We start from the raw sequence: 24,532 nt of genomic DNA, 5'->3' as shown, positions 1-24,532 counted from the left end.
CCCCAATGCCCCTCCCACCCCATGACCCCCCCCCGCAGCATCGCCCCCAATGCCCCTCCCACCACATCGCCCAAATCCCTCCCTATCACATCCCCCCCACCCCAGCCAATCGCCCCGCCCCGGTCGGTCACGTGGCGGCGCGGTCACGTGCCCGCGCTCGCCCGGCCCGGCCATGCTGTCCCGGCTGCTGCGCGAGCACCAGGCCAAGCAGAGCGAGCGTCGCGAGCTGCAAGGTGAGACCCCCCCCCCCACCGTCTCCATGGCAACCGCCGCTCCCCAGCCCGGGTCTGGGTCCCTCGCGGGTGCCCCGCCCCGAGGCTGCTCTGACACCGCTAGTGTTCTCGTGACGTCACTGGAGGCCGAGCCTGTCACTCAGCCCCAGCTGGTTCCGCCCCCCCCCCCCGCTCCCTGCCTGGAGGGGGCGGGGCGGGGCGGGGCTGGGCCCTGCTTTGCGGGTGGGGAAACTGAGTCACGCCGCCGGGACGCTGCTCTCCCAGGGATGCAGAACCCAGGACTCCCCCATCAGCCCAAAACGCCCTGGTCTGGCCCCGGCCCCAGGCGTCCTGGCTGTGGCCCCCCAGAGCCGGGGATGGAGCCCACCCTGCACCCACACGCTGGCCCCAGGTCCCTCGCCCTCTAGAACTAGCTCAATGCCTTAGTCTAGAAAGCTCCAGGGGGCTTGGGGTTCCTCTCGGCACACATTCTAAGGAGCTGGAGCCTTTCCTTTGCAGAGCGGAGACGGCGAGAGGCCATTGCTGCAGCAACCTGCCTGACCGAGGCCCTGACAGACCACCTGAACGTAGGGTGAGTGGCAAAGCTGCCCGGCCCCTCAGCAGTGTTGGGTGCAGCCAAGGCTGGAGCATGTCTTGCCTGGGACACAGTGATGGGCACTTCACTGGTGCAGCCCTGGGACAGGAATGGGATTTCCAGGAACCCCCCGGGAAACTGCAAGTGAAAGCCGTTGCTGTCTCTGGTCTGCCCAGTGGGCTACGTGACATGAGTTTTGCAGGGCTCAGTCCAGTGCCCACTCGGCTGGCACTTCGTGGGCAGTCTGCACTGGGAGGCCAAAGGTTTGGCTGGGGCATGGTGACTGAAACGCACCGTGCTTAGTCTCCTGGGTGATGGTCAGAGGGAGCCTGGTTCTGCAGCTGTATAGGGGACGCCCAGCCTAGCAACCTTTGTTGTAAATGAAAGGGGCGGGGGGTGGTTCACTCTCACTTTCTCCACGGGGCTTGGTTCTGCTTGGGGGGCCTGGAGGAAGCCTGGGTTTCATTCCACAACACCCGTCTTTAAATCACCCTGTGCTCTGCCCTGCTTTTGGTGCCAGCTGGCTCCGGCATTGGCAGGAAATCCATCCTGTTGGGTGCCCCTCTTCAGCCCTGGAGTCAGCACTAGCAGGCCGTTGGGGGAGGGTGTCTCTGAGGCCAGAGGATCAGGTGGTGAGAGCAAATGGAGTAGAGCTGGCAAGGCCAGGAGCCCGTCGTCATGGCGTTACCTGGTTAATTAAGCTGAATTCAGGCACTTGCCCATCTCTTAACGGGAAAGCCTTGGTCTGGTGGGGTACATGGCCCGAGCGGGGCTTGTACTGCTCGTCATGATGGGACGTGAAATCTTTTGCCCAAGCTGCTTAATGGCCTGGGTGTCATGAGTTTGCAGGCCTCTGCCCACCACGGAGTGGGGATAGCGATGTGCTTTTGGGACGTGACCCCTTCACATCACAGAGCCAGACGAATACATGGGTCCGGGTCCCCATCTTCTGCCCAGGGAAGGGGGAAGCTGGTCGGCTGAGGCCGGGGACAGCCCCGAGGGGGGTAAGTCTCAGGGCTGTGAATCTTGAATCTCTGAGCAGCACTAAAATTCATGCTCTGGGTTTCCGGCCCAGGTGAGTGGTGGGGTCCCGCTCTGTGTGGTGCTCGGGGGCATATTTCCCCTGGGTCCTCTCTGGCCCCCTATGGTTCTCGCTGGGGCTGGGGGCTAAATGCCTGTGTAGCCTTCTGAATGGGACATTTCCCTGTCCGGATCCCCCTCCCCCACCAGTGCAGGAAGCAGTTTGGCAGAGGGGACGTCGAAGCCACGCTCTGAGCTCGGCTGCATTAAGCAATGTGCCAAGGGCAGCGAGTCCTGCGCCAGGAAGGGCACATGCCGCATGGTTCTGGGCAGCTAGCCGCTCCCTCCGTGGGCACCTGGCCAAGGGGCTCCCCTGCGGGGCAGGGACACAGCCCCTGAGCTCCCTGCCAGCAAAGGGCTTGGTATAAAGGCTTTGGTCAGCGTCATGCTGCGGGTTCCCTGGGGGGCTCCGAGAGGCAGCTGGGCTCTTTGCCCCTTCGCTGAACCCCTGCAACCATGACCTCGGCTCTCACCCTAGCAAAGGCGCCAGCCCTCCGGGCACCCGCAGCCCAGTGATCTGGGGCTTGCTGCCAGCCGCGCAGGGCTGCAGAGCTGGGGGCCCTGCTGCCAGCACTCCATGCCCCTTGGGCTGGGCGTTACGTGGTCTCCAAGCGCTCCCTGCCACACAAACTCCTCTAAGGCAGGCTCCTCCCCTGCTAGGCCTGGAGCTCCCTGTTCTTAGTCCCTAGGGAAAATAACTTGTCTGAGTGGGCCACGCCTGCCAGCCCCTGTGCCTGAGATGCCAGGGCAGCCCTGCTGGCTTCCGCGGGCCAGGTGGGACAATAAGAGCTGGCTAGCCCTGTTCTCCATGGAAAGGGCCCCCAGTGCTAACCACCCCCGAGCAGAGAGGCTGAAGCATCCCTGGGGAGAGACGGGAGCTGCAGAGGCTAGTGGCTAGAGCAGGGTGTCTAGGAGGCAGGAGTCCTGGTCCCATTCCCAGCCTCACCACTGCGAGTCCATTTCGTGTACCTGCCAGGGGGCTGCTCTGCCATCCAGCCCATGAGCGCTGAAGCTGGCCCAGGCCACGTGCCTCCCCCAGGGCCTGGGTCTACTTGCCTGGCATGCCCCTGGCAGGATCCCTTCCTCCCTCCAGCGGCCCTGCTGTGTTCTTGGCTCACCTGGTGGCCCGTGTGCTGCCTTTCACCTGCCCGTGCTGCCTGGCCTGATGAGAACCAGATGCTCCCAGGGCCTGCTAATGGGTCCCAGATGCTGCGAGCCGCTAAGCTGCTCCGGCTTGGGAACTTCCCCAGCCTGAGACTCTCAGCGTTTGCCTCCGCCCCGCTCCGGGCGAGCTCCCCCGAGGTCTGCCCCATCCTGGGCCTCTGGACCCCGGCCAGTCGCTGCGGGGGCCGAAGGGGGAGGCACGGAGGTGGGTGTAGAGGGGCTGGCTGGGATGGGCCCTGCCGGGAACCAATTGCCTTCCTGCCTGCGCAGGGTGGCCCAGGCCTACGTGAACCAGAGGAAGCTGGACCAGGAGGTGAAGACGCTGCAGATCCAAGCTGCCCAGTTCGCCAAGCAGACGGGCCAGTGGATCAGCATGGTGGAAAATTTCAACCAGGCACTCAAGGTTTGTCCACCCTGCCCTGCCTAGGACACGCGCAGCGGAGTGGGCGACCTCCTGCCCTGCCTCCCCGAGGGCGGAGAAACCTCCAGGAAACCTCCCTCACCCAGCCCCCTCTGGCTTCCAGCCCGGGGCTGGGAATGGCCCCCAGAGGGGAGCATAGGTCTATCAGCTGGGAAGGGGCTTGTTTCCCAGGATCCTTTGGCTGTAGGGTGCGGGAATGGTGTGGAGCAGGGTGGAGATAGCTGGTTGGTGACACAGGCCTGGGACCCCCTAGCGCCCTGCCCATCTCCCTATGCCCCGTCACGTGGCCATTGGCGTTGCTGGAGCTGCGCCCCCGCTCTCCCCCCACGCTGGCTAGTCAGAGCCGTTTGTTCAGGGTTTATTCTCCCTTTGGCCTGCCCGCACCAGACTCTCCAAGAGAATTGGCCCATTGAGCCTGGCTTGGCCGGAGCCCTGAAAGCCGGCTTTGTGCCCGGCGGCTGTGGGGAGAGGCGGGACGGCGTTCCTCGCCACACAAAGGCTGAGCCACCCCACGCGCCCCCTTTGCCCATTCTGCAGGGCTGGCATGGCCGTGTGCCCAGCACTACCTCCCCCTCAGCCTCGCCCGCCTGCGGCCTGGGCGCCAGATAGCCCGTCTGCCTGGCGCGGGCGAGGCCAGGGGTGCCCCCAGCAGCGCGAGGCTGGCCGGATCCTGCCTTTGCTGGCCCAGGGCCCCTGTGCCATTCACGCTGTGCACTGCAGGGTGCCACGAGTCGAGCAGCCTCAGCTGGCAGGGTGCAAAGAAGGGGTGGTTCAGACCTAGGTTGGCACGGGCTGCAGGCTGGGGGTGAGGGGCACCTGCGGGGGGGGGGGGGGTGGATCCTGTGGTGCTGCAGCTCCCCCTGCTGGTCACCTCGTTCCTGCACTTGGTGCTAATATAAATGAGGGACGTGCGCCACCTGCTGGCCTGGTAGGGAAACTGCACCCAGGGCATGCACAGCCCAGCCTGCTGCTTGTGGACCCCACCGTATCCCGACAAGCAGGGCCCTGAGGTCTCCTCTGCCCCACAGGAGATTGGCGACGTGGAGAATTGGGCGCGCAGCATCGAGATGGACATGCGGACCATCGCCACGGCCCTGGAGTACGTCTGCAAGGGGCAGCTGCAGCCCTCTGGCTCCTGAGCCCTGGCCCAGGCCCCCAGCCAGGCAGGAGCTGGGCTTTGCCTCTGCCTTGCTGCCACGCTCTCCGCCACCGCTTGGACTGCCTCTTCCCCCCTCCTCGCTAGCCCAGGCAAGATCCCAGGGGTCCCCTGGGCAGCACCTCACCTGACGCTGAGGGACAGTGGTAACGGCCCAGCTCTTTGCTCCCTGTGCTGGGGGAGCTAGGGAGAAACGACCCATCCTGCATCACACACACCCCTGAGCCCAGGTGAGGGCTGTCCCCTGCACTGTCCTCCCCAGGGGAGCCATGGCCTGCGGCTGCTGAGCCTCTGCCATCCTGCCAGCCACAGGGGCTTTGCTCTCACCCGGTGGCTGCGGGGCCATCTGGTGCCCGGCCACGGAGGGAGCTGTTGGCTGTAGGCCCAGAGAAGTGGCTTGCCACAGGGGGTGGCTGGCTCGGGAGGGACACTCTGATAGGAGGGGGAGCCTGTGCCCCCTTGCCGTGGGGCCAGCAAATGCCCCAGTGTGGGACTGCATGGGGGCTAGGCTGGGGAATGGAATAAAACACATCAGTTAAACCAGACCAGGCTGCCTGTCAAGCAGGGGAGATGGGGTCAGGGGTTCCCAGGCTCTCCCAGCAGGCGGTGCTGGGGGGAATGGGGCAAAGCACTGGCTGGGGGCAGCTGTTCCCTCCACTGGCCAGGGGGAATGGGACAGGAATGCTAGCTAGGAGCAGCAGCTAGCAGGGGGTAGCATGGGGGCAGCTGCCGGGGGGAATGGGGCAGAAGCGCTGGCTAGGGGCAGCTGCCAGTGGGGGACACTGTGGGGAGTGGGTGCTGGCAGGAGGGCAGCTGCCAGCAGGGGTGCTGGGGGGAACGGGGCAGGAGCGCTGGCTGGAGGCAGCTGCCAGCGGGGGAGCTGGGGGGGGAACAGAAGTGCTGGCTCTCCCGGAGCCTGCCCCGCGGGCAGGGGGAGTTAATGCCGGATCTCAGTTCCCGCCCCCCAAATCCTCTTTCACACTTAAATCCGCCTCTGAGGCGCCTTGAGTCCTGGACAAAGGAGCCGTGTGAGCCGGGTGCCCGCTAATCCCGCCCCAGCCCCATGCTCAGCATGTGCTCTGGGCATGCAGGGTCTGCCCCCCTGCATGGCTGGGCTGGGCCTGGGGCCCTGGGCAGGGAAGTTCCTGCTCTGCCCAGCCATTGGGGCCCCCTTCCCACCCCTCCATCCCCATAGTCCCCTTTGAAAGGAACTCGCCTGGAGCCCCAGGCTGTCCTGGCTTGTCTTCATCGTTGTCACATGCATTGGCGGGGGGGCAGCTGCTCCTCCCCCACCCGTGCAGCAGGATTTCCAGTCTGGAGAGGCCACTGTACCGGAGGGGAAACTGAGTCACAGAGCGATTGTGCTTGGAGGCAGAGCAGAGCTGGGGACAGAACCTCGCTGTCTGCTCTAACCACTAGTCCCCACTTCCTTCCCAGTGCTAGGAGAGACCCTCAGAGTCTTGCTAGGCCTAGACCCCAGGCCTGTGCTTTAGCCTGGTGCCACCATTCTTGACTTCCCACCCCCCTCGTTGGCTGGGCACACCCGGGGCAATAAGCAGGGTCACTTTACAGCCCCCCAACAGTGGGTACAACATGGCAGGCTCCTGGCATCTCCTGTCCAGCCCTCTCCTTACCCTTCGCCCCTTCAGTCACACTCCCTGTGCTTGGCCTGGGCAAACTGGTCCCCTCCAGAGCCCGGTTCCCCTCTCTCTGCCTGCGTGGGGGCGCACATGGTATGTGGGTGCAGGGCCCCACTGTTGCCTCCTGGCCTGACACAGAGCCACCCCTGCCCTGGCACTGCCCCCTGTGCCCAACTCCTGCTGGGGGGCTCTGCAGGGCCACAGGGGTTAACCCTGGGCTCGCAGGACACGCCCTGTGCGGGAGGAAGAGGGAGGGCTGGAAAATCCACCCTTCCCCACACTTGGCTAGAGCAGAACTTGTTGCTCAGCCTCGCGCAGAAGGACCCAGCCCCAACTTCCACGGCACCAGCTCAGGGCTGATCTGAACAGCAGGGAGGTATGTGAGGCAAAGGCAGGGTGGGGAGGCCAGTCAGGGCAGGCTGTGGGGGGCAGCAGGAGGGCCGGCGGGGGAGGGAGGAGGCAGCCAGGCTGGGCAGGTGGGGGCTGGCAGCTGGATCTATGCCAAGGGCCCCACTCTGGGGTGATGCTGGGCCATCACGTGCTGGGGGCTGCAGGGCCTAGGGGGCAGATGAGGTCAGGGACAGGGTGAGGGGCTTAGCCTGGATTTCCCCCTGTGAATCCCCACTCAGGCTGCAGGGTGGCAAAGCTGATGGGGGGGGGGGGCACTAGCAGGGCTGTGCATGGGCTGGAAGCCCAGGTGGTGCATCAGGACTCCTGGTGTTGAGCTGGGATCATGGACAAGCCTCCCCCCTTGTGTGCCTCAGTTTACCCCCGGAACACAACATGCGCACCCCCCTTTGGCAACTACGGTGGAAGGGCATCTCGCTACCCAGCCTGTTGTGTGGCACCTGGCCCCATGTGTTCCCTGGGCCATGGATGGGCACAGCTGGAGGGGGGAGCTTGGGAGTGAGTGGCCCCTCCCCCCAAGTGTATCCCTGCTGTACCAGCCAGGAGCAGGGGGCTGGCTGTTCCCGCATCCTGCTGCCTGTGGCCGGGGCCGAGCCAGGGTCCTTTTGCCACCGGGAGATGTGGTGGGTCCCAGCCAGGCTGGGCCCCTGGATAAGGGCCTGCCCTTCCGTTAACCTTTCCAATGCTGGGAGCAGGCAGGACCGGGCCTACCCTGGCTGGGCTCCCCCTGGGGCGAAGGAAAATAACCCACCAGTGACTGCTGGGCGGGCGGGGACACACACACACACCAGGGAAATGTGGGGGGCACAACCTGGCTGCAGCCCCCCATTCCCAGGTGCAGAACTCCACAGCCCACCCTGGGCCAGCCCCAACCCCATTCCCAGTGAGACGCACCCAGCTCCCCGCAGGTTATGAAACCTCCTCCCAGGCTGGGCTGCTCGCTGTTAAGGGGATTCAGGGACACAGCTCTAATCCCCCTTGGTAATACCCCCCCAGCCACAGGGCATGGGGCAGCTGGCCCAGCTCTGCCCCCGGAGCCAGGGAATGGGGGGAACCCTCATCCCTTAGCTACGCCTGCGAGCCCCGCCCCTCTGCTGGGAGCCCCGCCCACCACCTGCAGCCCAGGGTAGAACCTGGGTTCTTGTGGGGCATGCCCCCCCCCCCACAGCAGCAGCGAGGGGTGCAAGGCTCAGTGATGGGGGACAAGGGAGCCTCCCACCCCCCCCCGCCCGGTGCCTCCAGGGCAGAACCCAGATCTCGCTGTACCCCATGGTCCTTCCCAAGCTCAAGGCAGGCTCCCCGGGGGCTAGAGTGGGCCCATGGGGATGGGGTGCTAGGGCTTCTGGGTCCTATTTCCAGAGTAACCCCCCTGTGCTGGTCCCCTCCAGAGCCCGGTTCCCCTCTCTCTGCCATGGGGATCTTACAGCCTTTGGCAGTGACTGGTCCCGTGCACTGACCCACAGTGGCTGTCCCTGGGGGCTTACCCCAGCCTTTTCCTGGCCTCTAAACACGGGGGCCCTGGGCTTCCCTCCTCTGCCCCCGGCATGGTGGCAGGGCCCTGGGCCAGGGGGAGCTAAGCACCCGACATGGCTCTGCTAGACCCATTCCAGGCCACCTACATGAGCAACACGGGGAGCAGGAGACACACGGGGCCAGGTACTGACACCCTGAGCCTGGGGATTAGCAGAGGCAGCCGGGCACCCTCCTCCCTGCCCCATATGGAGTCCAGCGGGTTTAGCGAGCCCAGGGCGGCCGGGACTGACACTCCCATTGACAGCCAGTGGCCAGGTTTGCTCTGTGCCGAGCTGGGGGCGTGGGGGGGGTCAAGCCTGCCCCTTGACTCCTGGTGGCTGGGAACCATTTCAGACTTTGCCAGCCCTGCTGTTCCTCAGTTTCCCCATCACTGGAACAGGCCGCTTACCCCTCCCCATGGGAGCTGGGAGCCAGTCAGCCTCTGACGCGCTGATCCCAGCTAATCCCCATCACGGCCCAGCCATGCCCGTCCTACTTCAGGCAGGTTGTCACGGAGACTGGCCCTGTGGGGGGTAAGGGGGAGCTGTGGCGGGGGGGGGCTCTTGGGCTCCTCCCAGGAGGGTGGCTGTAAGTGGGGGGGAGGACTGAGCCATGAGTCACTGGCAGGGGAAGGGAACGTTGGGGGGGGTTCCTGTACTGCCATGTTGCCAGCGATGGTCCCAGGACCCCAGCGATGGTCCCAGGACCTGCCGGGGAGCATGGTGCCAGGAATGGAGGCCTGGAGCCCGCACCCTGCCCCCTCTGCCTGCCCTGCAACTTCCGTGCCCGGTCCCACACAGGGCAGGACCCCCAGCCTCCCTCCAGCCAGTCCCCACCCCTAGCCTGTGCCAGCCCCCATGCAGGGCAGGACCCCCCCAGTCTCCCTCCAGCCGGTGCCAGCCCCAATGTAGGCAACCCCCCCCACCCTGTTTCCTCACAGGTAGCTCCAGCACCTTCACTCCAAACCCAGCAGCAACCCACAGCCTTGGACCCCAAGGGCCTCAGCACCTCCCCCACCTCCTTGAGACCCACGATGCCCCCTGCCCACTGGACATTAGCCCACCCCCATAAAAACTCACCTGGCTCAGGGCGCGAGGCCAAGGTGCAGCCAGTAGGCAGGTGCCTGGCCTTTCCAGTCTCCAACCGTGACTGGCACCGTCTCCTGGGTTCTCTTCTCAGCCCCAGGCAGGGGAAGTGTGGTCTAGTGGTTGCAACAGAGGGAGGCCCCCCCCAGGATGCCTAGGTTCCTTGGCCTACCCCTTCAGCAGTCCAGTTCTGAGGCTAGTGTGTTTGGCTGCAGGTGCCAGCCATGTGGGTCTACATGGGCCTGGTGGCCCTAGTGTGGGCGCTAGGCTGGTACCTGCGGGACCGCCAGACCCTGGCCAGCGTCCATGACAAGCACGTCTTCATCACGGGCTGCGACTCGGGCTTCGGGCACCTGCTGGCCCGGCGGCTGGACCGGAAGGGTTTCCGCGTGCTGGCTGGCTGCCTGACCCAGAAGGGGGCCGACAACCTGCAGCGCGCCAGCTCCGCCAGCCTGCGCGCCACCCTGCTCGACATCACCAGCTCCGAGAGCATCCAGCGCGCCGTGGCGTGGGTGCGGGCTGAGGTGGGGGAGAAAGGTGAGCAGAGGGAGGCGGAAGGGAAGGGGCTGCCCTGCTACTCCAGCCCTGGCCTCTCCCAGCAGGGGGCGCAGTAGGGGGCAGGAGCACTGGCTGGCAGGGCTCCCAGAAGGGGGTGCTGTGGGGAGCAGGGCAGAGGTGCTGGGGGGGTGCACTGTGGGGGTGGAGCAGTAGCATTGGCTGGGGGCTCCCAGCTGGAGAGGCACAGATTGGGGGGGCTCTCAGAAGCAGGTGCCGGGGGGCACAGGGACACTGGCTGGGGGGTTCTCTGCAGGGGGCAAGGCGGTGGCTCAGGTGGGGGGTTCTGAGGGGGAAGATCCCGGCTACTCCAGCCCGGCTTCTCTTCCAGGCCTCTTCGGGCTGGTGAACAACGCTGGGGTGGCGAACCCCATCGGCCCCACCGAGTGGATGCGGATCCAGGATTTCCAGCAGGTCCTGGCCGTCAACACCTTCGGCCTCATCGAGGTCACCCTGGCCTTCCTGCCGCTGCTGAAGCGGGCGCGGGGCCGCGTGGTCAACACGTCCAGCGTGCTGGGGCGGCTCTCGGCCAACGGGGGCGGCTACTGCGTCTCCAAGTACACCGTGGAGGCCTTCTCCGACAGCCTGCGGTGAGCCCCACCCTGCCCCTGGCCTAGGCCGCAGGGAGGTGCCCCCTAAGAACAGACCACGGTTACCCCCCATGCCTTGCTGCGGGACCAGCTGGGAGCCAAGACTGCTGGATTCCCACCTTCGCTGTGGGGTTCAATAGACAGAGCAGGGGGAGCCGGGAGCCAGGACTCCTGGCTTATAACCCTGCCCTCTACCCTTCCTTGTTGTGGCACCCTATCACCAAGGTGTGGGGAGTCACTGGGCCCTGCACCCCCTCCACAGCCAGATGGGACTCTCGGACGGCAGGTAGAAGAGAAGGTTTCTTAGTCCGCGGGGATGCAGCATAGAACAGACTTGTCAGTGCAGGAACCAGGGGTTGTCAGTACAACCCAGCTTGGGCCACCTCCCTGTATCCTAAACCAGCCCAGGCTACCTCACACTCACCGGTCCCTGCCCGGCAGCCAGCCCTGCCTCCTCCTTGGTCCAGTGTCCTGGAGGAATGGTGTCAGAGAGTCCTAGGGCTGGCACGGCCCTCAGGAGGTCACCAAGTCCAACCCCCTGCCCAAAGCAGGACCAACCCAACTAAACCATCCCAGCCAAGGTTGTGTCAAGCCGGGACTTAAACACCTCTAGGGATGGAGAGTCCACCCCGTCCCTAGGGAACGCAGCCCAGTGCTTCCCCTCCCACCTAGGGAAATAGCTTTTCCTAATCTCCAACCTAGACCACCCCCTCTGCAACTTGAGGCCATTGCTCCTCATACTGTCACCTGTCACCACTGAGACCAGCCTCTCTCCATCCTCTTTGGAACCTTCTTCAGGAGACTAAACAAGCCCAAATCCCTCAGCGTCTCCATGTAGGTCATGTGCTCCAGCCCCCTCATCACTGTGGGTGCCCTCTACTGGACTCTCCCCACTGCGTCCGCATCCTTTCTATAGTGGGGGGAGCCAGAACTGGATGCAATACTGAATAAAGGGGAATAATCACTTCTCTAGATCTACTGGCAATGCTCCTCCTAACACACCCTAATATGCCATTAGCCTTCTTGGACATACTGTTGATTCATATCCAGTTTCTCATCCACTGGAATCCCCAGGTCTTTTTCTGCTGAACTGCTGCTTAGCCAGCCGGTCCCTAGGCTGTAACAGTGTAGCTACCTCTCTCCCTAGCTTAGTGTCATCTGCAAACTTGCTGAGGGTGCAATCCATCCCCCTCATCCAGGTCATTAATAAAGATGTTGAACCGGCCCTAGAACCAATCCTTGGAGCACTTCCCTTGAAACTGACTGCCAATCAGACATGAAACTGTTGATCACTACCTATTGGGCCCGACAGTCTAGCCAGCTTTCTATCCACCTTACAGTCCATTTATCCAATACATACTTCCTTAACTTGCTGGCAAAAATACTGTAGGAGACTATATCAAAAACTTTGCTAAAGTCAAGGTATATCACATCCACTGGCTTCCCCATGTCCACAGAGCCAGTTACCTCATCATAGAAGCTGATTAGATTGGTCAAGCATGACTTGCCCTTGGTGAATCCATCCTAATCGCTTTCCCCTCTTCCAAGTGCCTCAAAATGGATTCCTTGAGGATCTCCTCCCTGATTTTTCCAGGGACCGAGGTGAGGCTGACTGGTCTGTCATTCCCTGAATTGTCTGTCTTCTCTTTTTAAAGATGGGCACTGCATTTGCCTTTTTCCAATTGTCCGGGACCTCTCCCGGTCTTCACGCATTTTCAAAGATAATGGCCAAAGGCTCCGCAATGACATCTACCAACTCCCTCAGTACCCTTGGATGCATTAAATCCGGACCCATGGATTTGTGTGTGTCCAGATTTTCTAAATAGTTCTTAACCTGTTCCTTCTCCACCCAGGACTGCCCATCTCCTTCCCAAGCTGCGTTGCCTAGTGCAGGAGTCTGGGAGCTGACCTTGTCTGTGAAGACAGAGGCAAAGAAAGCATTGAGTACTTCAGCTTTTCCCACATCATCTGTCACTAGGTTACCTCCCTCCTCCAGTAAGGGCCCCACATCCTCTCTGATCACCCTCTTATTGCTAACATGCCTGTAAAAACCTTTCTTGTTCCCCTTCACATCCTTTGCCAGTCGCAATTCCAATTGCGCTTTGGCCTTCCTGATTGCTCCCCTGCATGCTCGAGCAACATATTTATACTCCTCCCTGGCCACCTGGCCAAGTTTCCACTTCTTGTAAGCTCCCTTTATGTGTTTAAGCTCACCAAGGATTTCCCTGCTAAGCCAAGCTGGTCGCCTACCATATTTGCTCTTCTTGCTGCGCATCGGGATGGTTTGTTCCTGTGTCTTCAATAAGGCTTGTTTAAAATACTGCCAGATCTCCTGGACTCCTTTCCCCTTCATGTTAGCATCCCAGGGGATCCTGCCCATCAGTCCCCTGCGGGAGTCAAAGGCTGCTTTTCTGAAGTCCAGGCTGTGTATTTTGCTGTTCTCCTTTCTTCCTGAACTCAACCGTCTCATGGTCATTGTTATCCAGGTTGCCACACACATCCACTTCCCCTACTAGATCCACCCTGTTTGTGAGCAGCAGGTCACCTGGTCATGCTCCCCTCCCAGGCTCAGGTTACAGGAAGCATCAGCCACTGTGTCCCTCAATGGGAGTCACACTCGAAATTCCCATCCCCATCTAGGTACTGGTGCAGTGGCCAGGGAAACTGAGGCACACACATATCTGGGGTTATTACAGGACAGTAGAAATCCCATGCAACACGACGGAGCCAACAGAGTCCCCACTTCATCACGCCCCTCCGGAGAGTTGGCTCTCTGCTCTGGCCACAGAGTTAACACCCTGGGTTTGGCTGTCGCAGGGCCGGGGGCGTGTCCCAGCAGGCCCACTCACTCCTGTGCTCCGCAGGCGGGACATGTACCACTTCGGCGTGCGGGTCTCCATCGTGGAACCCGGGTTCTTCAAAACGGCCGTGACCAGCCTGGACACCATCGAGGCATCGTTGCAGCAGCTGTGGGACCAGATGACACCGGAGGCCCGGCAGAGCTACGGGGAGGACTTCTTCAAGCAGTGTGAGTGCTGGGGCTGGCCAGCGGGTGCCCCCCCGGCTATCCCCCGGCTTCCTGTGCTGGGGTGTGCAGGTCACAGGCCAGGAACGGGGGCCTGGTTCCTTCCCATCCTTCACTCTGTTTAATCCCCAGTCCAGTCACTTTCGTGCTACCCTGCCTCAGTTTCCCCAGCTGCAGAACAGGACTGGTGCCACCCAGGAGACAGTCAGCCGTGCTGTGCCTGCTCAGTGGCCCCTCCATCTGTCACAGTCCACCCTCTGTAGCCACCAGGCAGGTCTCCCAAATGGGGAACCCCTCCCAACTGCTGGGGGGGGCCCCCACTGGGTGTTCCTGATGGTGCAGAAGAGAAGTGGAGAAGAGCAGGGGGACATGAGAAAAATCATGGCCCTGATGAGATAGGAAGTGCTATGCCTTGCACTGGACACAGGAGCTGCCTTCACTTCCTGTCCTAAACTTCCATGCCCAGCTAACACCTCCCACCCCTACCACACGCACAGGCGGTTAATGCCCAGTGCCAGGCAAGGGCTCCCTGTCTAAACAGCTGCCGTATCCCAGCCCAGAGGTGGCTGCAACTCACTCGGAGGGGACTCCATCCCCGTGCGAGCATCCTGTAACACAAGGAGTGGGGAACACCCGTGGGGGCAGAAGAGGGAGGCATGTGGCCACTGGCCCAGGGGGCAGGAATGGAAGCTGTGCATGGGGAAAGGGCTAAGTGCAGCCCTGCCCCCTCCTGGCCACTGCCCCTCACCAGCCCCCTCCTTCCCAGACCTGAAGGTGCAGCGGCTCATCATGAACTTCATCTGCGACCCCGACCTGAGCAAGGTCACCAACTGCATGGAGCACGCACTGCAGGCCAAGCACCCGCGCACCCGCTACAGCGCCGGCTGGGACGCCAAGCTGCTCTGGCTGCCGGCCTCCTACCTCCCGGCCTGCGTGGTGGACTTCGTGCTGGCCACGATCCTGCCGAAGCCGGCCCACCGCGTGCGCTAGCCCTGGCCCTGCGGGGGAGGGGAGGGCACCATCTGTGGGGTTTAGCCCAAGGAATGTGATCCGGCCCCCCAACGCCTGTTGGAAATAAACCAGCCCCCCCAGGGACACCAGGCCTGGCCCCCTCAGCTCTTGTTCCCGGCCTCCTGCTAGGCCCTTGCTCCGAGGGGGAAAATCAGGAGTCCAAAGTTCTCAGCCCAGCTGGGACCCCAGAAAGCAGGACCCCAGGCTGGGCGCCTCCCGGAGCTTTCACAGAGTCCCACCCCCTGGCTGGGCAGCGGATCCCTGGACTGGTGCCTGCACTGTTCAGGCCACTGGCTGTGTCCCAGGTAAAGGCCAGGCCCACAACTTGGCCCCCAGCCCTGGGCCTTGCACCAGCAAGGCTGAGAACTGAGTAAGTTGCCTGCCCTGCAACCCCACATTTGACCAGCAGGGGGCCCAGCTGGGAGAGAGTAAATGTCATTTACCCCTCAGCGACCACCCCCAGCACATGGGGGGGAGCCAAGTAAGCAAAGCCAAGTGCCCATGACCATGAGCAAAGGGGGGCAAAGCTATGGGACAGCTCAGGGCAGGGGGTGCTGAGCTGGAGCAGGGCCGGGCCTCCCCTATGGCTGGGGGGGGCCGAGGGGACACTGTGGGGCACAGGGGGCAAAAGTTGAGCCCCACCTCCAGTTGGCAGGGTGCCCCAGACCCACATTCCCCTTGCTGCAGGGGCAGGTCCTCTCTGCTCCAGGTGATGCCAGCCCTGGGCCGGGATAGACAAGAGCCAATTTCCTGTTTGCACCACAGCCGAGCGTGGAGGAGCCAAAGCCAGTGTCTCTGCACAGCCAGCAGCCCTTGGGCTGGGCTGGCAGGGGCTGCGGGTGGGGAGTGAGGGGCACCGGCAGGGCTGGGGGGAGCCCAGGGCTGGGCTGGCAGGGGCTGTGGGGTGGGAGTGAGGGGCACCAGCAGGGCTGGGGGCAGGGCCAGCTACAGCAGAGCCATTGGTGGAAGGGACTCCTCACCCCCTGCCCCGGGTCCCACCCCACGGGGCCCCCACAGCCCCAGGGCTTCAACTGGCATGTATGGGGCCAGGCTCTCACAGCAGGGCTCCACCCAGCCCCTGGGGGCCCCCGCTGGCTTCCCCCCCCCCCCCCCGCACTGTTCCTGCTGAAGGAAGCATGACCCTTCCTGAGGGGAGTGGCCAGGACAAGTTTCCATGGCAACAGTTGCCAGAGACCTTCAGGGGTTGAAAAGTCTGACACTGGGGGTGGGGTGGGGAACAAGTCCAGCCCCCTCCCACCATGCTTCCAAGGAGGTGCCACCCGTGAAACACAGAATCAACCAGCCCAGGGGATTGATTCTTGGTGTGCGGTCACCGCTCATCTCAGCTCCCTCTTTGGCCTGGGCTACAAGGGCAAGCAGGGGCTGGGAGGCTGAGGACTCAGTGGGTCAGAGAGACCAGGGGAGCCCCCCCTCGGGAATTCTCAAGCCCTGCCGCCAGCTCCTCCCCTCCTTGCACTGCAGCAGTTAACATTTGGGTGGAGGCACTGCTCGCACTCAGCCCAGGTCCCCTGCCCCCTCCCCAAGCCCTTGTGAAGCCCCTCAATCCTGACCCACAACCCCACCCCAGCCCCACCCCACTGAGCTCCACATCCTCTGCCCCAGGGGCACTTAGAGCCATGGCACCAGCAGGAACCTGCCTCCCTCGCCCCAGCAAAAAAAAAAAAAAAAAAAAAAAAAAAAATCTGCCCTGCAGGGGCTGCTTTGGCTTTAAATTCTCAAGGGAGGGGGGGGGGGGGGGGGGAGAATCCTCGCAGACTTTGAAACCAGAGGGTGGGGAGTGGGGGGCGTATGAGGTCAGGTCTCCTGCTTTCCCCCCACCGCAGGACCCCGGAACCAGATGGGCCCAAGAGGCAGCAGAACAGAGCAATCCGGGGAAGCTCTTTATTTTCAAAATATTACAGCTCCCCCAGCCCCCACCACCACATCCCCCAGAGACAGACCCCCCCAGGCTTCCCTCCCCCAACACCAGGCAGGTGGAGGGAGGGACAGCTAAAGTAAGAAAAAAGGGGAGGGGTTGGCAAACGTTTAAGGCACCTGCTGCCCGTCCGTCAGAGGAAATACGGTACCAGCTGCGAGACAGGAGCTGCCCACCAGGGGGCGCGTTGGAAAGAAGGCGGGTCTGATGGCTTAAAGGGGCAGACACCTCACCCCGCCCCACCCCCGAGCCAGGAAACCGCAGCACCCCGGAAGCCTTGGCTGGGGAGGGACTGGACCCGCCGGCCGGCTGGCTACATGACCTCGTAGCCACTGCGGATGCCCTTCATGAGGCAGCAGGCGAAGATGATGCCCAGGAGCTGCAAGCGGAGACAGCACGTCAGCCAACCGCAATGCCAGCACCCCCAGGCTTTAACCCTCGGCCTGCCGCAGCCCCCACCCAACCGCCTGGACACTGCCATTCGGGGGCAGAGATCGGTGCCTCCCCCCACCCCACCAGGCCTCCCACCCCCTCTCAGCGAGGGAGGATTTCCTGCTCCCACCCCCCAGAGCCTGTGACTTTTGCCCCCCCCTTCACTCACCCTCCAAGCTCCCTGACTGGCCCCCCAGCTGCACGCCCAGCCCAGCTGGAGGGTCTCGGGCAGGGGATTACCCCGCCCGCAGCCCCCCCAGGCTGCCTTCTGCAGTGCTCGGTACCTCAAAGAAGGCGATGCCCAGCGCCACGGCCGCCACGATCACAATGTGTTTCCTCAGCCAGGCCTCGATGCTCTTCACACAGCCCTGCCAGGGAAGACAGAGGGGCAGCTCAGGGCTCCTGCCCCGTCTGCTCTCGCCCTGTGTGCCCCAGCCCCCTGCAGCCCTAGGCTGGAACTCACCCCGGTGTTGATGGACTGAGGCGGATTACGGCCGCAGGTGTCGAGGGAGGTAGCGTTCGCCCAGCAGCAGGAACTGGGGACGCTGTTGTTGGCCTTGAACGGGGGGATGGAGAACCAGTCTGTGTAGTTATTGACCCCGCAGCAGGAATACTGCAAAGAAGAGAGCACGTCAGAGCAAACAGGAGCTACCCAGCCCCACCCTGGCACGTCAAGGGGCACAAGGTCTAGTGGTTAGATCAGGCAGCTGGGAGTCGGGACTCCTGGGAGTCGGGACTCCTGGGCTTCCTCCCCAGCTGGGAGAGGGAAAACTCGGTCCAGCATTTGGAACCAGGGCCTGCAACGCCCCACCGGTCGCAGAGGTCAAAGGTCGCAGCGCCTGGCCCCACTCACTTCCTTCTGCAGGTCGTCAATGGCCTGCCGGACAACTGAGTCATTGTATTTCTTCATCCCGTCCTCCAGCCCGTCATGGAGCAGCGTGCGCACCTGGGGGCGGGAGGGGAGTGAGAGGGAGGATTTGGGACAGGGCGGCCCCCTTGTGGGCTCCCCTGCCCCCAGCAGCGCCAAGCAAGGCCCCCCCCATCGTGGGGCCCACACGCGGCTACACGCTCACCTTGTCCTTGAAGATGTACCCGGCAATGGCAGCTGCAATCTCCACCAGGAAGATAATGGTGAGCAAGATGGCGAACTGCGGGGGGGTGGGGGGGGAGAGAATGCAGAGTGGGGTGAGCGGTGCCCCTCGCTCCCCACCCACGGCCCCCCCAGGCCCACCCTGGGCTCCCTACCCCCATGCCCTGGTGTTGCCCCTCACTCCCTACCCGCAGCCCCCCCAGGCCCACCCTGGGCTCCCTACCCCCATGCCCTGGTGTTGCCCCTCACTCCCCACCCGCAGCCCCCCCAGGCCCACCCTGGGCTCCCTACCCCCATGCCCTGGTGTTGCCCCTCACTCCCCACCCGCAGCCCCCCCAGGCCCACCCTGGGCTCCCTACCCCCATGCCCTGGTGTTGCCCCTCACTCCCCACCCGCAGCCCCCCCAGGCCCACCCTGGGCTCCCTACCCCCATGCCCTGGTGTTGCCCCTCACTCCCCACCCGCAGCCCCCCCAGGCCCACCCTGGGCTCCCTACCCCCATGCCCTGGTGTTGCCCCTCACTCCCTACCCGCAGCCCCCCCAGGCCCACCCTGGGCTCCCTACCCCCATGCCCTGGTGTTGCCCCTCACTCCCCACCCGCAGCCCCCCCAGGCCCACCCTGGGCTCCCTACCCCCATGCCCTGGTGTTGTCCTTCACTCCTGACTTGTAGCCCCCCCCACGCCCACCCTGGGCTCCCCACCCCCATGCCCTGGTGTTGCCCCTCACTCCCCACCCGCAGCCCCCCCAGGCCCACCCTGGGCTCCCTACCCCCATGCCCTGGTGTTGCCCCTCACTCCCCACCCGCAGCCCCCCCAGGCCCACCCTGGGCTCCCTACCCCCATGCCCTGGTGTTGTCCTTCACTCCTGACTTGTAGCCCCCCCCACGCCCACCCTGGGCTCCCCACCCCCATGCCCTGGTGTTGCCCCTCCCTCCCTCCCTCCCTGGGCTCCCCGCCCCCCTAGCTCTGCCAATCGCCGTGCCCCCTCCCTCACCGTGGTGACCATGCAGTAACTCTCCTTCCAGGCCCCGCAGCAGCCGAAGAAGGAGACGAAGAAGATGACGACCCCCACAACGATGATGACGATGGGGGCGCCCGAGGCCGAAGCGCTGCTCATGATCAGCGTGTTGTTGAGCTCAATCTGCACATAGATCCCGATGACGATGAGGGCGATGCCGCAGAGCTGGGGGGAGAAACGGGGGGTGGGGGGGAGGGAGGTCAGTGCGGTGCAGGGTCCCATTGGGGGCATGCCCCACCCCTACACTCCCCACCCCTCCCACACCCAGTAAACAAGTGCCCCAGACCCCACCAGAGCCAAGAACGTGCTGCCTACATCTCTGCTGGATGGCGCCTGACCTGCTCAGCTGCGTGTCACAGCCCCGTACTGCTGGAGGCAGATGGAGAGTCACCTGCTGCCAGGGTGGCTTGTGGAAAAATGCCACTCCTGCCATCCTCAAGGAACTCCTCTCTTTGCTGCAAGAGCTGACGATTCCTCAACGACACCGAGGCACCCGCCAGGCAGAAACGTTGAGCCTCTGAGGAGGGGCAGGTTCACAGCAAGTGGGCTGGAGAAAGGGGTCCCCTTCCCCGGAGGCCTGCCCAGCATCCCCTCCTCCTGGGTTCGGAGATTTGGGGATACCTCTCCCCGCAGCCGGAATGCAGCCAGGACACTGGGGTTCACACCCCAACCCCCAGGCATGCTGGGCAAGGCCAGGCAAACACCCTGGATTCCAGTAGCTGCCTGGGTGGCATCTCAGACGCCAGACGGGGGCGGGCAGAGAGATTCTCCCCCCTCGGTAACAAGCTGGAGCAAGGAGAGGGGTGAGACGTGCCAGGTAAGCCCTGCCCGGCCCCAGAGAGAGACCCACAGACAGACCCAGGCCCTGCGGCCTCCTCCTCTCCCCATCCAGCCAGCGGATCTCAAAGCACAAACTCAGAGTTTCACCCCCATGTGCTCTCCTTCCCCAGAACACCCCCCCCTCCCCTGACAGCCACCACCTCCTTCCCAAACAGCCCTGCCCGGCCTATTTACCTTTCCCCGCCCAAGGAATTCAGACCCAGTTGCGGCTGCACAGACTCCACCCACTGCCGCCCGCTCAGCTGGGATCGAGGGGTAGAGATGCCAACCCCTGGGGAGGCCGGGGCTGGGGGGGAGAGGCTGTGCAGGATCATTTCCTGGACGCATGGCTGGGGAGGAGGGAGAGACGACTCACTCTGGGCAGAAGCAAACAGGGACCAAGATGCTCTGGTCCTACTCCCTGGGGGCATTCAGGGGGCCTGCCCCACACCTCTCTGCTGGGCAAAGGTGGATCATAGGCCCCTCCCCCATCTGGTGGATCTGGGGGCAACTTGGTACCGGCAGGAGAGAGCTGGGGGCAGCAGAGCCTGAGGGGCCAGGGACCCAGCCTTTGCCCCCCCCCCCCAGGTCTAAGTGTTGTAACCTCTTGGGAGACACACACACACACCCCACACCACAACACAACACACAACACACCGTGATCCAGGGCTTCCCTTTGCTTCCTGCTCAGCCCCGGCCGGGACCAGCTGGAACCCACAGGGGTGGGGCATGTGACCACAAGAGAAACCCTATGGGAGGACAGGCCTCCCCCCAACACGGCCTGGGGTCACTAAGCGGGGAATAACCCCCCCAGCCCGTCCGCCTTGCCCCCCTCCAGCACAGCCGCGGCAGGACGGGGGAGGCGGTTAGTGACGCCGTCTGCTCAGTCTGGGTTTCCGGCCTGATCGCGGTGCGGGGGGAGGGCTGGGGCCTCGCAGAGGGGAGAGGATCCTGGCACCGGCTCTCCCACCACAGGGGCTAATGCCAAGGACGACACCCCCCTTCCCCCTGCCCGGGATCCCAGGCGGACACCGGCTCCGGCACACTGGGATCCCAGGGAGGATACTAGCTCCGTCACACAGGGCTGGGCAGATGCCACGTTAGCCTCAACCTCCCCCCTCCCCCACCAAGGATGAGAGTCCTGCAGCAATTCGCCTCCGGCTGCTGCTGGCCGGGAGCCCTGGGGTGCAGGCCTGGCCCCCACGTCCCACCTCCCTGGGGCGGGCTACGGTGGGGAGGGTGCAGGGAGCCAGGCCCCGGGAGGAGAGTGATGACTAGTGGTCAGAGCAGAGGTGGCTGGTGCCAAGGGAGCTGGGGCGCCAGGCAGAGACCCCCTAGCCAGGTCCTTCCATCAGGAGGGAGCTGGGCCCAGGGATCCGCACCCGGGGAAAGTCTGGCGCTCGGGCCCAGGTGTGTTTACCTGCCAGGGAGCATGGGCGGAGGATAAACAGAGCACCAGGCTGCTCCCTGGAGCCCCTCCCCGAGGGCGGGTCAGGTTACCAGGCACAGGGAGAAGCCACAGGGAGTGTCCATGCAGGGCAGTGGGGAGTTACGGACCCAGCCGCCCCTTGCTCCCCCAGTGCCACTGGGTCCGGGGTCCCCGCACACGCCCCCCGCCTCACAGCCAAGGTCCTTCCTCCCTGGCTGGGTGGGGCTGGGACACAGGGCCTGGCTCCTTCCGGCCATTGAGCAAGTGGGCCCCTGGCCAGCCTGTGAGGGGTGACTCAGCCCCTCCGGAGACGGGGGCAGTTGCGGCCCCCTCCCCTCCAGCCCGGTCTGTTGGCCAATCGTGGCCTGATTACAATCAAAGCCCAGAACCGTTGGCCATCCAGCTCTTTCCCCACCAGCCACTTCCCCTTGGCCGTGTGGCACGTGCCTGGGGCTGTGATAGCATCTCACGGGTGGGGGGGCCCAGCACCTCAGCAGTTCCCCTCCAGCACCCTGGGGCCCTTAGCACCCAGCCTAGCCCCAGGGACGCTGGACACTGAGTCACACACAGGCCAAGGCAGCCCAGCAGAGATGCCAAGGGGACAGAGGCCCAGCTGCCCAGGAGGCGGGGGCACCTGTCCAGGGCAGGTGAGGGCCCCAGGCCTGCTCTGGGATTTGCCTGCAGGGCAGTTCAAGAGGCATGAAGATGTGGTTGAGGCATAAGGTCTCCAGTGGCCACTCTTGGGTGTGATTCACTGACTTCGTTGGGGTGTTGCCCCTGGAACCTAATGATGGCTGCTCATAGATCAACAGAGCAGCTGCTGGGCTCTTAGCAGGAAATCACCAGCTCCTCAGGAAGGGGGGATAGGATACCCCATTTTCCCCATCTGACTCCTAAGAAGGGATAGCTACCTGCCCCCTGCAACCCACACCCTCCAAATGAGTCGGCCATTTCCAAGCAGGCACCTTGCAGGTTTCCTGCCCGGGAGCACCAGAAAAAGCCTTGTGGCCCAGCCAGCCTTTTCTTGTGCCTCACCCTAGCAGGGAGCCGGGGGCGGCCGGGGAAAGTCCTGTCGCCACTCCTGCACTGGTTTCTCACCCTCCAGACACATTCAACGGAAACTCCTTTAATCTGTGGACGTGTTCCAGAGAAGCCGCCTGCCATCACTCGCCAAGGGAGTGACACTATGCCTTCTGCACAACCCCAAGTCTGTTTGTCATAGACCTTATACTGCAGGGGAAGAGTCCCAGTTTGCTGGGACAGCAGGGAGTCTGGTCCCGGGTGACTCGGTGGCAGCAGGTTCACGACAACACTAGCCAACTTCCTCACCTCCATGATCCCCCCCCCCCATATGCTGAACTAGCCCCCGTGGCAAAACGAGTAGTGATGCTCTGTGCGTTTTAGCGCCCTTTGGAGGACTGACTGGAGCCCGATTAGCCCACCGGAGCCAGGGGGCAGCCCCATGTCTTGGGCCCACCCCCAACGCAGATCCCAAAGGAAAGAGGCTCACTTGGAGCTGGGCCCCATGGCTCAGATTCTGGTCTGTAATGAGCTAAACCGGCCCCGCACATCGCCCTCAGCCTGGGCCCATCTACCCTGGACTCTGGTCTGCTACAAGGGCAGCTGGGACACAACCTGCCCCCAAGCCCTGCTGCCCAGCCATGCCCCAGCTCAGGCCCAGCTGGGTGTGGGTGTGGGAGGTACCGGACCCCCACTTCCAGGGTCACATTTTGCAGCTGACCCAAGGGACTTTCCAGCTTGACCCTCCCCTCAGCCAGAGCCCAGCTGGAACCTCCCTGCCCACTGCTGAGTCAGCCGGACCCCCCAGCGAGTCTGGGGGCACTCGGGAGGGGGTGACGGACCTAGGAGCTAGTTCGGGTCACCTCAAGGGGGCTCCCCCCTCCCCGGGGCCCCCAGCGCGGGGAGGGGGGGCCGCCAGGCCCGACTCACCCAGAACAAGAAGTTGAAGAAGAAAACCAGAAACTTGACGCATCTCATGCAGCCTTCCACCGCCATCGCGCCGCCGCCTGCCTGCGGTGGGGGGGGGGGGGGGGACACAGAGTTCAGAGCCGCGGGACGGGGGGACAGAGGGGGCACCCCCGGCCCCTACTCCCGGGCAAACCCACGTTCCTGCAAGTAGGAGACCCTGCAGCCCCCCAGCCTGGTGCCTCGCGGCTCCCCCCTCCGGGGCCCCTCCTCTCCAAAATCCCCCCCCCCGCCAGGACCTCCTGCTCCTTCCGGGGCCCGCCCCCGCCGAAATCCCCCCCCCCCCCCCGCCGCTAGGACCCTCCCTTCGGATCTTCCCTTGCAGGACCCCCCCAGCCAGGGCTCCTCCTCCTTCCCTCTCCCCCGCCCGTCGAGGCCGTCGGCCCTTCGCCCCCCGCCCAGCTCCCCCCTTTCTAAAGCGCCCGAGACACGCCGGAGCCCCCCTTACCCGCAGTCTTGCTCCCGGAACGCAGCGCCCCCTCCCCGCAGCCCAGCTGTCTCCTGCCTCCTCCCTGCGGGGCGCAGCGCAGCTCCCGGGTCACTTGACTGGCTCGGCTCCGCCAACTCCGCGCAGGCAGCAGGAGGGGCCCGGCGGCACCATGTGACCCCTCTGAGTCAACAGGAAACCCACGCGTGGGCGTGGGAGTGGGCGGCTCCGGCCCCGCCCCGGGCTGGTTTGCAAACCCCCCCCCCCCCCACGCGAATGCCACAGAGCCGGGATGTGCCCCCACGCGCGGCCCCTTTGGCCTGCAAAGCTGGAGGACACAGTTGGGGGGCAGCCAACCATTGCTGGGCTCTCAGTGGGTCCCGGCCGCGCTCGGGTTTGGCTTTGGCCCTTGGAAATCTCTCGCCCCCCCCCCCCCCCCCGAATGTCCCCCACGAATCAACAGCAACTTCCTCAACTCTAGAAACCGCTTCTGTGGGAAGCACCCAGCTGGGCACCGCTCAGACCAAGGTCCATCCAGCCCCCACCAGCTGCTGGATGAGCCACCAGCGACCCCCCCCCCCCCCACTTTCCCCCGCCCCAGCCTTTGGCGGTCATTGGGTTAGGTTGGCCAGAGATGGGGCTGCGGCCCTGACAGTCTCAGTTGTCAGCCATGAACTGGCTCCTTTTGTTATATTTTGGGCTGTTACAAATCCCCTGGCAGTGAGTCCCACAGGTTAACTGTGTTGCATGAAAACAGGCTGCCTCTCCTTGGTATGAAATCCACCGCCTGTTACAGGGCTTGCTGCTCTAAGTCGCTCCGGTGTACAGCGGTTCTGCACTAAAGTCGTTGACGCTTGTAGGAACTGATGGGTTATAAGTCTTCCTGTTCTCCCCTCTTAAGCCGTGGCAAAAAATCCCCCAAACCCAATTTGCTCAACTGGA

At 63.9% G+C, this 24,532-nt stretch overlaps 3 protein-coding genes across 3 annotated transcripts; 2 read left to right on the top strand and 1 right to left on the bottom strand.

Moving 5' to 3' along the window:
- The first annotated feature begins 106 nt into the window (after positions 1–106).
- Positions 107–5,173, top strand: BLOC1S1 (biogenesis of lysosomal organelles complex 1 subunit 1). Its single transcript, XM_075901952.1, has 4 exons — positions 107–233; positions 732–804; positions 3,322–3,454; positions 4,501–5,173. The coding sequence occupies exons 1-4, from the start codon at positions 173–175 to the stop codon at positions 4,609–4,611; spliced, it is 378 nt and encodes a 125-aa protein (XP_075758067.1). The 5' UTR covers positions 107–172; the 3' UTR covers positions 4,612–5,173.
- A 309-nt stretch (positions 5,174–5,482) lies between these two features.
- Positions 5,483–14,543, top strand: RDH5 (retinol dehydrogenase 5). The gene is made up of 5 exons (XM_075901949.1): positions 5,483–6,644; positions 9,489–9,810; positions 10,160–10,418; positions 13,283–13,446; positions 14,210–14,543. Exons 2-5 carry the CDS (start codon positions 9,498–9,500, stop codon positions 14,431–14,433), a joined length of 960 nt encoding a protein of 319 aa, XP_075758064.1. The 5' UTR covers positions 5,483–6,644; positions 9,489–9,497; the 3' UTR covers positions 14,434–14,543.
- A 1,937-nt stretch (positions 14,544–16,480) lies between these two features.
- Positions 16,481–23,769, bottom strand: CD63 (CD63 molecule). Its single transcript, XM_075901950.1, has 8 exons — positions 23,612–23,769; positions 23,128–23,208; positions 18,906–19,094; positions 17,896–17,970; positions 17,676–17,768; positions 17,286–17,435; positions 17,107–17,190; positions 16,481–16,769 (listed from the first exon to the last, which is right to left on the bottom strand). Exons 2-8 carry the CDS (start codon positions 23,191–23,193, stop codon positions 16,704–16,706), a joined length of 723 nt encoding a protein of 240 aa, XP_075758065.1. The 5' UTR covers positions 23,194–23,208; positions 23,612–23,769; the 3' UTR covers positions 16,481–16,703.
- Between the last annotated feature and the right edge of the window lie 763 nt (positions 23,770–24,532).

This window comes from Pelodiscus sinensis, chromosome 19 (assembly GCF_049634645.1).
Source record: "Pelodiscus sinensis isolate JC-2024 chromosome 19, ASM4963464v1, whole genome shotgun sequence".
Taxonomy (NCBI): Eukaryota; Metazoa; Chordata; order Testudines; family Trionychidae; genus Pelodiscus; species Pelodiscus sinensis.
Note: the sequence above shows the minus strand (reverse complement) of the source record. Positions and strands in the feature narration are given on the sequence as shown.